The 11,743-nt window shown below is 32.8% G+C and overlaps 1 protein-coding gene across 3 annotated transcripts; it reads left to right on the top strand.

Annotated features, from left to right (window-relative positions):
* LOC109354818 (probable magnesium transporter NIPA8) lies at window positions 3,965-11,017 on the top strand. Of its 3 annotated transcripts, none has more exons than XM_019597564.1 (14): window positions 3,965-4,206; window positions 4,772-5,047; window positions 5,501-5,585; window positions 5,683-5,744; window positions 5,949-6,034; window positions 6,138-6,211; window positions 7,508-7,610; window positions 7,693-7,821; window positions 7,906-8,005; window positions 8,133-8,252; window positions 9,559-9,649; window positions 9,732-9,804; window positions 10,383-10,479; window positions 10,570-11,017. In XM_019597564.1, exons 2-14 carry the CDS (start codon window positions 4,955-4,957, stop codon window positions 10,792-10,794), a joined length of 1,338 nt encoding a protein of 445 aa, XP_019453109.1. In that variant the 5' UTR covers window positions 3,965-4,206; window positions 4,772-4,954; the 3' UTR covers window positions 10,795-11,017. The 3 variants fall into 3 exon arrangements, with proteins under 3 accessions (XP_019453109.1, XP_019453111.1, XP_019453110.1); XM_019597566.1 differs by having other exon boundaries at window positions 3,966-4,206; window positions 5,740-5,744; XM_019597565.1 differs by having other exon boundaries at window positions 3,966-4,206; window positions 9,738-9,804.

Here is an 11,743-nt window from a genome sequence, read left to right as displayed (position 1 = left end):
CATGAAAGAAAGTAAACCCGATGATATCCCTATAGCTAAGGGAGACAAGTTTAGTCTCGAACAATGCCCCAAAAATGATCTTGAAAGATATGAGATGCAAAAGATTCCTATGCATCTGCACTAGGAAGTCTAATGTATGCTCAAGTTTGTACACGTCCCGACATAACGTTTGTCATGGGAGTTTGAAAGGATATTTGAGCAATCTTGTTGCATCACTGGAAGGCAATCAAACGTGTTATGCGTTACTTAAAGAGAACAAAAGAGTACATGCTCACTTATCGGAGGTTTGAGAATTTGGAGATCATTGGGTACCCTGACTCCGATTTTTGGGTGTCTAGACAATAGACACTCCACCTCTGGATATATGTTTATCTTGGCTGAAGGTGCTATTCTTGGAAGTCTGCTAAACAGACGCTCATAACTCCTTCAACCATTGTTGCGGAGTTCATGGTTTATTTTGAAACATCAGACTATGACATATGGTTGCGAAAATTTTGTCAGTGACTTATATGTGGTTGATGGTATTAAAAGACCACCAAAAATTTATTATGACACTAAGTCCATGATTCTTTACTTCAACAATAATATGAGTTCTACAAAGTCAAAATTTATTGATATCAAGTTTCTGGTTGTTAAAGAAAATGTTCAAAATAGACAAATTTTCGTAAAAAACATATATGGACAAAATTTATGCTAGCTGATCCACTGACTAAGGGTTTGGTATGAAAAGACTTTCATGAGCATATTTCTCATATGAGTGTTGCTCCTTAGGATACCTTAGTTCAGTGAGAGTCTATATGTTTTATGATTTACTTTGGACGTCATATATAGTTTTATGCATAATAAAGTTGATGGTTTATTGTTCAATTTTGAACTTGTGTATTGTAACTTTTGTGTTGCAATTAAAGACTTTGAATTGATCTCACTAAAGAATAAAGAAGGACCAGTTTGAAATAGACATGTTTAAGATCATATTGCATGAAATTTCCATGTCATGCATTTATATTTGATCTATGTCATTTAGTATATTGGTATGGTGATCATCGTGGTCGAGTCACATTTGAATGTGATGAAGGTCATGGTGGTTCCATAGTTGATATATGAGATGAACCAGATTGCATTAAGGAGAAATCTAAATATAAATAGTATACAGATGCGCGCCTAAAGAATATGTGATATAATTGTTTCTAGAAAAATATGAAGCTCAAGTGGGAGATTGTTAAAATTCACAATTTCTAATTAAGGTGGACATCATATATTCAATACAATTATATTGACTATTTATTTTGGGTTACAAAACAAGTGATCTAATTAATGACAACCTAAAAGACTTCTGAAACTGATAACGTATATGTGCTTAATGAGTGGATACCCAAATGGTTGACCTATAGGGGATAATGAGAACCCTAAAAGTTAACATGTAAGGAACGGTTATGGTCCCCAAAACACTAAATTACAAATAGTTTTCACCACTCCCCATTAGAGAGAAAACGAAGGTCCCAAAAAGAATTAAGAATTTGGTAGAGAGAGACCATCATACCAAAACTCTCTCAAAAAGTATATTAAAGGAGTAGATCAAAGAACATGGATTCATGGATTCATGTATGACATTGTATCCTTGTTTTATATTATGTATGAGAATCATGAGATTCAAGATCCTAAGATTGTATTTCACCAATCATCAGAGAATATTTAACACCATAAAAAATTAGTTAAATACATCTCTCTAATACACTTTTAAACTTTAATATAGTAACTCATAGGGAAATACATACATGCTCCACACATCTACACGACACACACATTCCCACTCACCCATTGCACAAACTCATGCTATTTGTGTTATACCTCGAGTTTTGGATGAATGAGTTTGTGGAAGAGTGAAAAAATAGGGAAAGATAAGTGAGGGTATGAAGTAAGATTCCCATGCAAAAATGGAGGAGAAAAACAAGCGGAGAAAGGGATGAAGCTCACCCTTTTCTTTATCTTGTAGCTGGTGCACAGTTAGCGATGACAATGGGTCTAGTTGGGTCTCGGTAGTGTATTACCTGGACCCGCCCCGTTGCTTCATTTTTTGACTTACATCCACCCTTGACCCATATTGATAACCGTTGGGTCTGCTACCCACAAGTCTTTGGGTTCCCAGCGGATTTGTGAGTACTCACAAATTAGAAAACATTAAAATAATTTTTAATAATTTATGTAATTGTGTATTTGTTTACTACAATCTTATATGTTATTTGGGTAATCAACAAGAGAAAAAATTATAAAAAAGTGATTGAAAGTTTTAAATACATTTTAAATTGTCTATTTCAACATTATGATGTAACATTGATTTAATAAGAATTATTCAATCAACATAATATTATATTACACATATCAATTAACAACATAACATCACATTATTACTTAACAATGTGACGTCACTGTTTAACAACATATCAATTAACAACATAACATCACATTATTACTTAACAATGTGACATCACTGTTTAACAACATATCAATTATATTTACGATTAACAATATAACATTATGGATTAACAATAAATGTATATATATGGATTCACATATTCCACATCTTAGTCATCAATTCTAGGGAAATATGATGATATAGATCTACTCAATACTTCAAATCATTGAATTTCCCTAGAATTGATGGCTAAGATGTGGAGTAAGTTGTTTAAATTTACTTTTGGAGTAAGTAGATCCCCTCCCACACACACATATATATATATATATATATATATATGAAAGAATAGCGGGTTCATGTACTCATGAGTCTAGATACCTCATTGGCGGGACCCAGACCCATCCAATAATGAGTCTTAAAATCTCGGGTCTTATTACCCACGGGTCCAAAAATACGAACCCAAACCCGACTCATTCAAGTATTTTTTGCGGATACCCACAAATCCGGGTATCCATTGTCATCCTCATCCATTACTAAAGAGAACAATACTATTTTTTCATATATTTTTAAAGTTACATAATCTCAATTTAAATTAAAGAATACAAGTCTAATTTCACTTTCACTTTTTATACAATAACTATTATCTCCAATAATATAAAGGAATTTGACTCTATTCAGCATGCAAAAGGAAAGAAGATTTTTTGCTTTCCCCAATTGTAGTAATTCAAGTGCATATATGCCCATTAGGTTAGAATAGGACAATATTAAAACATTAAGTAGGACTTTAGTTTAATTGGTCTAATTAATTCTCATGCCATAAAACCAAAGTCTTTAGGATCATACTTTTGATAGCTCATAATAATTATAGAACCATATAGTTTTAAAGAAATCCAAAAATAATAAAAGGATTTAAAAGAATTGTTTAATAATACATTGTAGATAAATTATACTCAAAGCTTTACTAGAATATTATTAAAAAATTATCTAGCCTTAAAATATTAAAACTAAGTGAGTTAGATTGTCAAAATATTTTTAATACATCATTCTATTAAATTTAAATTTGGAAACAACATTTAAATACTACATTATTTCCACAAACAGAGAAATTATGGGATTTGGAATAAAAGGGCATAGCAAGAGTCATTTCATATAGTAAAGTGAGAGGTTGAGGTTGGGGTTCGAATAGGTAATACTTTACCAGATAAATAAATGCGATAAAAAACTATGGAAAATATTAAAATCATCCTTAAAATATTAAAATTTATTAGAATCTTTCCCAAGACTAGATGACATTTTTAATAACCGTTATTTAACTTATATTCCTAAAAGCTATATTTCTTAGAAAATACAATTATACTAGGCATTATGAAAAATTAATTTTATTAGAAATATGTTTGATAATACAAAAAATTCCGAATAATTTAATAACTGTTTTTGAACTCATTCTCTATTTACCTTTGCTGACCCCATAAGACAACCTAGTTTTTCTTTTTCTAATTCTCTCTCTTCCTTGAAACTTGGCATTTGTTCAAATTTCAATTTCATTTCTTTCTAAAACCTTATCACTATTATTACTTCCATTCATTTTCGACCAAGAAAAGAAAACAAATTCTTATCTTTTCATAGCACAAGTTTTATAATTCTTTTGTTTTCCTAAGAACAAATTTTTTAATTTTTATATTTTCCTTTGATCCTGTTCAACCCAACTACCTCAATCCACAAAGTTTCAATTTTTCTGCTTCAATTTCAATCCCAAGAGAAGAAGGAATTTATTGTTTCTTAAGTTATCAAAGGTAGCTTTTTTATACCATAACATTTTTGGGTTATTTTGAATTTATTTCTTTTGCAATGATTTTGTTTCTTTAGTTGCACACATTGATTGGATCCACCATATGGGTGCCATTTTTATTGTAAACACTGCAGATCTAGGTTTTTCAAGGAACAATGTTGAATTAGGAGCTACCAATTTGTTTTTCTTTTGTTTATCTGCTTAGTTTTTTTTGTTTGAATATTAATTTTGAGTCTTCAAATGTTGAAAGATCAAAAGGGCAAGCACCATTGTATTGTTTCCCCTCCCCAATTGATAAGTTTATAAGTCCCTCATTAAATTGATCTTTATATTTTATGCATTATGCACAGTTAATCTCAATTTTTTTGATTGGACCAATTAGATTTGTGTTTTTATATGGAATTAGCTACATTTTGGTTACTTTTATTTTGATTTTACCCTTTTTATCAGCTTCATTGATTTTACACATATATCTCCCTCCTTAAACAAGTTTTACTAGACAATTTTTGGACATAACAACATTATCCAAGCTGTGAATTATGGTTTATTCGGTCGATTTATGTTTTCAGGTGAAACAAGAGTACTTTTTGTTAGGGTACTGGCCTGATTGGTGCTTAAAAGAAAGGCTGTCTCCCTTTCTAGCAATGTGTTTCCTTGTGTGCAGAATTTGAGAGAACTAAACTCTGTTGGATACTGTCTTCAAATTTTGTGCTGCATGTGGAGTCTCCTCCACGGTGCAAAATCGTTTATACATGGGGGAGTGGATTGTTGGAGCTTTAATCAACCTCATTGGTAGCATTATTATAAACTTTGGAACCAATCTTCTTAAACTAGGTCATAATGAGGTATGGCACATATTTGTTTTGTATATATGTTTCTATCATATTTGCAATGAAGTACAAAAGTTCACTTTTAATGTATTCATTTTCAGATTTCAGATGACCAGTTAATTCTTTAAAATATTACTTGGTTAAGATCTCTTTTTTAGCGTAATCTTTGTTTAATTAACACAACTGATATGGGTCGCAATTACAACGATATAGATAGGATGCACTCCGCAGGATTTGTTGGATTAGGGACAAATAGGATCTTAAATATTTATAACATATAACATTTAAGTGAATCACTGAAGCCTGAAACTTACTTATATTTCAACATCAACCAATTCTGTGCTTCAGAATTGTTTAGGTTCATGGCACATGGCTTATTATTGAGTAATTGAATGTCTTACTATTGCTTGAAAGTTTCAATATCGAAATATATAAGAAATATGAAGAGGTTGTGCTATACTTTTGCAGAGAGAAAGACAATTACTTGGGAGTGATGGGTTAAATGGAAAGATGCCTCCAAAGCCTATTGCATCCTTTCAGACATGGAGAGTTGGTATGGTCTAGTTGCATTTATATATTGATTTTGTACATTTCACTTAGTTTGCCGATTCCTAATTTTTGCAGTGCTTTGCATCATTTCTGATATACAGGTATTGTATTTTTCTTTTTGGGAAATTGCCTTAATTTCATTTCATTTGGGTATGCAGCTCAGGTATGTTCTTGATAATATTACTTGATTTTTAGTCCAACATGTAATGTAATAGTATGATAGCATGCGTATTTTATATTTTTGTATGGTTGTCAATGACTGAATGACATATAATAGTGAAATGAGTAAAATTTTTATTTGATTTCATGGATGTGTAACATGTGCTTCCTTGATCTCTGATTACCTATTCTTCTGTGTGATGTGCAGTCACTTCTTGCAGCCCTGGGATCTGTTCAGTTTGTATCGAACATTGCGTTTGCTTACTTTGTCTTGCACAAAATGGTGGCAGTCAAGTATGACAGATCTGAATTGAGATTACTGTTTCCCTTTTGTTTTTTCGCCAATTTTATCCCGGTGATGTGAATTCTTATGTCTGAGTCTTTGCCTTTTTTTTAGGGTACTGGTCGCTACTGCTTTCATTGTTCTTGGAAACACATTTTTAGTTGCCTTTGGCAATCACCAATCACCTGGTATGTATTGTTTTACCTGGTGCAATTAAATCTCTAGTTGAATGCTTTCTTGGGAAAATAAGGTAGTAAGGCTGATAGTTAGATAGTGCTTTAGATAGTACAACAACAATAATCAAGACTTAGCCGTACTAGGTGGGAGCGGCTACATTGATCGAACAACGCCATAATATTCTGTCATATATCATGTCTATTGATAAAGCATTGATCTATAAATTTTTTGTAATTGTTTTGCCTATGTTTTTTCTTGTCATGTCTCTAGAAATTGGACTAACCTCCATTTGGTCTACTTTCCTTACTTGAGCTTCTAACAATCTTCTTCGCACATGCCCAAACCACCTAAGGTGTTATTCTATCATTTTTTGTACAATAGGAGCTATCCTAGTTTTCTTCGTAACTCGTTCATTCCTAATCCTATATTGGTTAGTGTATCCACTCATCCAATGCAACATCCTCATCTCTCCTAAATTGAGTTTATTTTCGTGTTGATATTTTACCTTCCAACATTCATTCCTATATAACATCAGTGATTTTTGGTATGGTATGATCTCCAATTTTTACGTCTACCATAAGGTTTGTCTACCTGTTGCTAACCTAATAATCCATTAACTTTGTCATACTTCAGCTTATGCGAAAGCCATGTGCTTCTAAAGCTTGTCTTCACATTTTTAGCTTCCATTTAATTCCTCTCTTGATCTCCAACTAAGATAATATCATATGAAAAAGCATGCATTGTGGAATTGGTTCTTGGATATGCTTAGTAAGCAAACCCAATAACAACACAAATAGGTAGGGTCTCAATGCTGACCCTTGGTGTAGTCCTATAGCAATAGGGAATCTTCTGAGAAGCATATTGTGTTTTCACACTGGTTTTGACCCATGCATATCTTTGATTGCTCAAATGTGACGAACCCAAACTCCTTTCTTCTTTAGAGTTTTCTTCAATACCTTTCTTTGCACCTGATCACATGTCTTCTCCAAATCAATGAAAACCATGTGCAAGTCCATTTAGTTCCTTTGGTATCGCATAGTGCTTTAGACAGTACCGATTTATTTTTTACTATTGGATTGTTGACTCTATCAAAATGCACAATTCAGCAAACTGGTGACATAAATATACTAAGCTTTCATAATGGAGAGACAGTGGAGCATTTATAACTCTTCTGCTAGAAACTTCATTTTAAATATGTTCTCTATGTTTACTGAGTGTTAAGATTCCATTTCCACTGAACAGTTCAATAATATGAAAAAGAATTTCAATGGTGCATACTAATTTGTGGTTAACTTCCTGCATTTCAGTTTACACACCAGAGCAGTTGGAAGAGAAATATACCAATACTGCGTTCCTTCTGTACCTTCTCGCTTTGATCTTGATTGTTGCCGTGCATCACTCCATTTACAAGTAAAGAGTAGTATTTGATAATTTTTTGCTAGCTTAATCAAAACATTTTTTCTTCTTCATGATTAACATGCGGATTATGCAGGAGAGGAGAACTTCAACTGGCAGTATCCGGACATGACCTCAGACCCTATTGGAACACGCTACTACCTTTTTCGTATGCTGTAGTTTCAGGTGCTGTAGGTTCATGCTCAGTGTTGTTTGCCAAATCTCTGTGAGTCAGCGGCTACAGTATGTTTTTATGCTTTATAACGCAATAGCCATATACTTTATGCCTAACGACAACTTTTTTTGGCAGTTCTAATCTCCTACGACTGGCCATGTCCAATGGTTATCATTTGCATAGCTTGTTCACATACTGCATGGTTCTTTTATTTTTTAGTACGGCTGGATTTTGGGTAAGGCTTTCTTTTTTCAGCGTGAAGTTTTTTTTAAAGCTTTATCAATGTCTGCAGATATTTAAACGGTTCGGAGTTAATTTATGATTATTGTGAATGCTAACCCAATCGATTTATATGTGTGCAGATGACCAGATTGAATGAAGGATTATCCTTGTTTGATGCAATTCTTATTGTTCCCATGTTTCAAATAGCATGGACCCTCTTCTCAATCTGTACAGGATTTATATATTTTCAAGAATATCAGGTACTTTCCCTAGAGTTTAATGCTTTGTCGATGACATGAATTATGTTAGAACATTATAACGTCGTTCGATCCATGTAGCCGACCCCACCTACTGGGATAAAGACTTGGTTGTTGTTGTATCATGTACTTTCCCTTTCACATACACATGCAGGTGACTTGCATGTGTGTTGAATTGTTGATGCGGGTTTATACTTCAGTTCTCCTTATAAAATTAGTCAATGGACCATGCCTTGCAAAACAAGCATTGTAAAAAGTTTTAATCATGTTATTGATTATACATAACAAAATACCAACATACTATTTGATGAAATTGACTCACTTCATTATATCTTTCAGAAAATCAAATTCATACCATAATAAGAAACATCACAGGAACAGGGTTCAAGATACTAAATCATGCTTATATTAGATTATATAACTCAGATTGTTGGCATATCTTGCTTTTTCTTTGAACACTTCCTTAGTTGTCTAGAACACAGTAGTTAATAGTGGCAAATTATGCCAATGTGGTGGTATTGCACATGAAGCATGATACAAACTTGTGAGGTTTTGAACCTCTGAATCTGAACCCAAAAATGAATTGATGGAGTCGCTCAAAAGGTAGAAACTAACTGCAGGTTGAACACTACAAAGATGACTCTTTGATGAATTTGAAATTAGTCTGCGAAGAACATTAGTAGAAAACTCAAGGTTTTCTAAACTGAAGCAAAGGTGACATAAACTTATTGATTTTAGCCTTAGAGAGGCTATTTGTAGTAGTCTGGATAGTGTCAGAGATGCTAGAGCCCAGTATAGATCTGTATTGTGTCGCATTACTCTAAACATGGATCGAGGATGATATTATGGGCAATTGCGGCTGTAGCGGCACTACTATGAATATGGAAAAAGATCATGTTTAATCTGTCCATAATTACAATTGCCCATCCATGCTTTACCATGAGATTCTGTGTGATATTTGGTTTGAATTAGTTTGCCCGATTTACATTTTTCCTAAAATCAAGTTTGAATTAAATATTGCAACTCTTTTCTCAGTCATTATACAGTTGAAACTGGTTGCCTTTCTTAGGGGTAGAAATTGAAACTGGATATCTTCTCATTATTGTTGTCACTTTTATATATTTGTTTATTTGGGTAATAATTGCAAATAATGTAAACTTGACTAGTCTGCAAAACTTACTGAAGTTTTGACGCTGTTGTCACTACTTTTTTTCATCGCAGTGAATGCTATTACTATTATTTTGATGGATGCTGAATGTGTTTTGATAATGAATTTAGGTGTCATATAAACTTATCTTCCTGAAAGCAGGTATTTGACGCGGTAAGGACTACAATGTTTATACTTGGAATGATGTGCGTGTTCATTGGCATTTCTTTGCTGGCACCGGATGAATCGAAAGGTATTATGAATTTATAATTATGTTTACGGATTTTCGCAATGCAAGGGATGCAGAGGACAATATGTGACTTGCTATGAAAAAGTTGCAGGTGCTGATACTAAGGATAGTTCTTCAGATTCTTTGGTCTCTCCTGCCATTTCAAAAGAAGTGAACAGGTACAGTGTTAGCTCTCCATATGAAGTGAAAACTAGGAACTAGTAGCAGTCCCTTCATTTTTCCATATTTATGAAAAATTTATAATAGAGATTAATCATACCAGGAGATAACTTATCTTCTTAAAACCACTCATCGTTTGACATGTGTCTTATTTCCTTTCTATCTAGAAATTTTCATTTTAAAATATATTATATAAAGAAAAAATAATACACATGTCAAAGAATGAGTGATTTTAAGGTGATAAGTTATCTCCAACCGTGAGGAGATATTTTATTCTCTTAATAATATCATCTTAAATGGTCGTAGTCATTGTTTTAAATTGCGGTCGTAGTCATTGTAGCTAAGACGGTGTGAAATGTTTTTATTAATTTGTTTTTGAACCTGATGCGACCTATATGCGGCCATAATGTGATTACATTGCATCCCAATGAGTTGCACCATTGTGATTTTGTGTCACATCACAATAATTGTCGGGCCATACGGTTGCGGAGGCCACTACAACCGCAATATTGCAGCCGCAATAAATGATGTGGTCCACAAATTGATAAAATACTAATACCATATATGTGTGTTATAGGCTGGAAGTGTCTTCTCAAGATGCACAACACAAAGACCCAAGATCATTTGTCAAGGGATTGCTGATGAAGATTACAGACATGTTGGTCAAAGCAAAGGTATTACTAGTTGTATTAACATTACTATTGGACTTGGATATGGCCATAAGATCTGATAACAAATCTGAGCTTTCAATTATTTCCTTGCAGAATTCTTGTGCATTACATCTTGGTTTCGGTGAAGATACCATCAATGCATCTTCAGTCCTTGTGATGCCAATGATGTCATCAAGAATGAATGGATTTAGAGGTTCTGGGCTCGAACGAGCACGGATTTTGTCGATGAGAAATGCTTCTGGTTGGAGTAAGATCCCTGTGGATGAAGATGCTGGGAAATTGCTTGAAACTAGTCCACTTGTACCTCCAAGTCCTTGATAGTGATAGGTAGCAATAGGATGTTCCACACACCTTGGATTATTATTTTTTTTTACTTTTTTAATGATTGATGAAGTTGATATACAAAACCATTATTTAATTATTTGCTATGTTGAGCATTCATGTAATCCCTCTAAGAGGACCAAAAAAGTAGCTATGTATTGTATATACATATTGTACATTTGTGTTTGTTTAATTGAATAAGACAGAATTTGTAATGGAACTACTATGGCTGTTTTCTTTCTTTGGCTCTCAACTATTTTCAGATTTCATTCTCAATATGAATGGAACTACATGAAATTTATGATACTTGTTTGAGAACATAACCATATGAAAAAAAACTGAATTAAGAATACTTGTATAGAATTATAATAAGATTATCATAATGCACCATATCATGAGTTTTGTAATATTTATCTGGTATGTGGAATGAGTAAAAGTATGAGCATAAAAAAATAGCTTTTATACCATTTAATACTATTTATGTTGTTTAACCTTTCTTAAAGTTGTGTTTTTATCTATTTTTGATTAATTTTAACATAAGATTAGTTTGCTAGAAAAAACATGAAATTATCAAACAAATTTTACTTTTTTAAGAGCTTTTCAATTAGTTTGATCGTTGCAAGTTATCTAGTTTTCTCTCTACCCCACATACTCAATTAATTATATGTTTACGGGTGAACATCTGCTGTCCTATAAAAATGTACCACTCTATGTGTTATTATTTATGATTGGTCAGAAAAATATTTAATCATTACTTTTTTAACTTAAATGTATTTTTACAACCAATCACATGAAGTGATACACTTTACAGTACAGCAGATGTGCTCCTACATTTACTAGTATCAAAATCATAATAAAGAAGGTCTTATAAAAAGATGATGTATCTTATATCCAAAAGAATCACATATTGATATTGTTATCTCATAGCAACTAACTATCCTTGCAA

Source organism: Lupinus angustifolius, chromosome LG08 (genome assembly GCF_001865875.1).
Source record: "Lupinus angustifolius cultivar Tanjil chromosome LG08, LupAngTanjil_v1.0, whole genome shotgun sequence".
Lineage (NCBI taxonomy): Eukaryota > Viridiplantae > Streptophyta > Magnoliopsida > Fabales > Fabaceae > Lupinus > Lupinus angustifolius.
Note: the sequence above shows the minus strand (reverse complement) of the source record. Positions and strands in the feature narration are given on the sequence as shown.

What these genes read in the sequence shown, in the direction of transcription:
- LOC109354818 (XM_019597564.1), top strand. Translation starts at nt 4,955, where the DNA reads ATGGGGGAGTGGATTGTTGGAGCTTTAATCAACCTCATTGGTAGCATT. An exon ending in TTAGTACGGCTGGATTTTGG is followed by an intron (nt 8,006 to 8,132) that starts GTAAGGCTTTCT and finishes ATATGTGTGCAG; the next exon opens with ATGACCAGATTGAATGAAGG. An exon ending in ATTTCAAAAGAAGTGAACAG is followed by an intron (nt 9,805 to 10,382) that starts GTACAGTGTTAG and finishes TGTGTGTTATAG; the next exon opens with GCTGGAAGTGTCTTCTCAAG.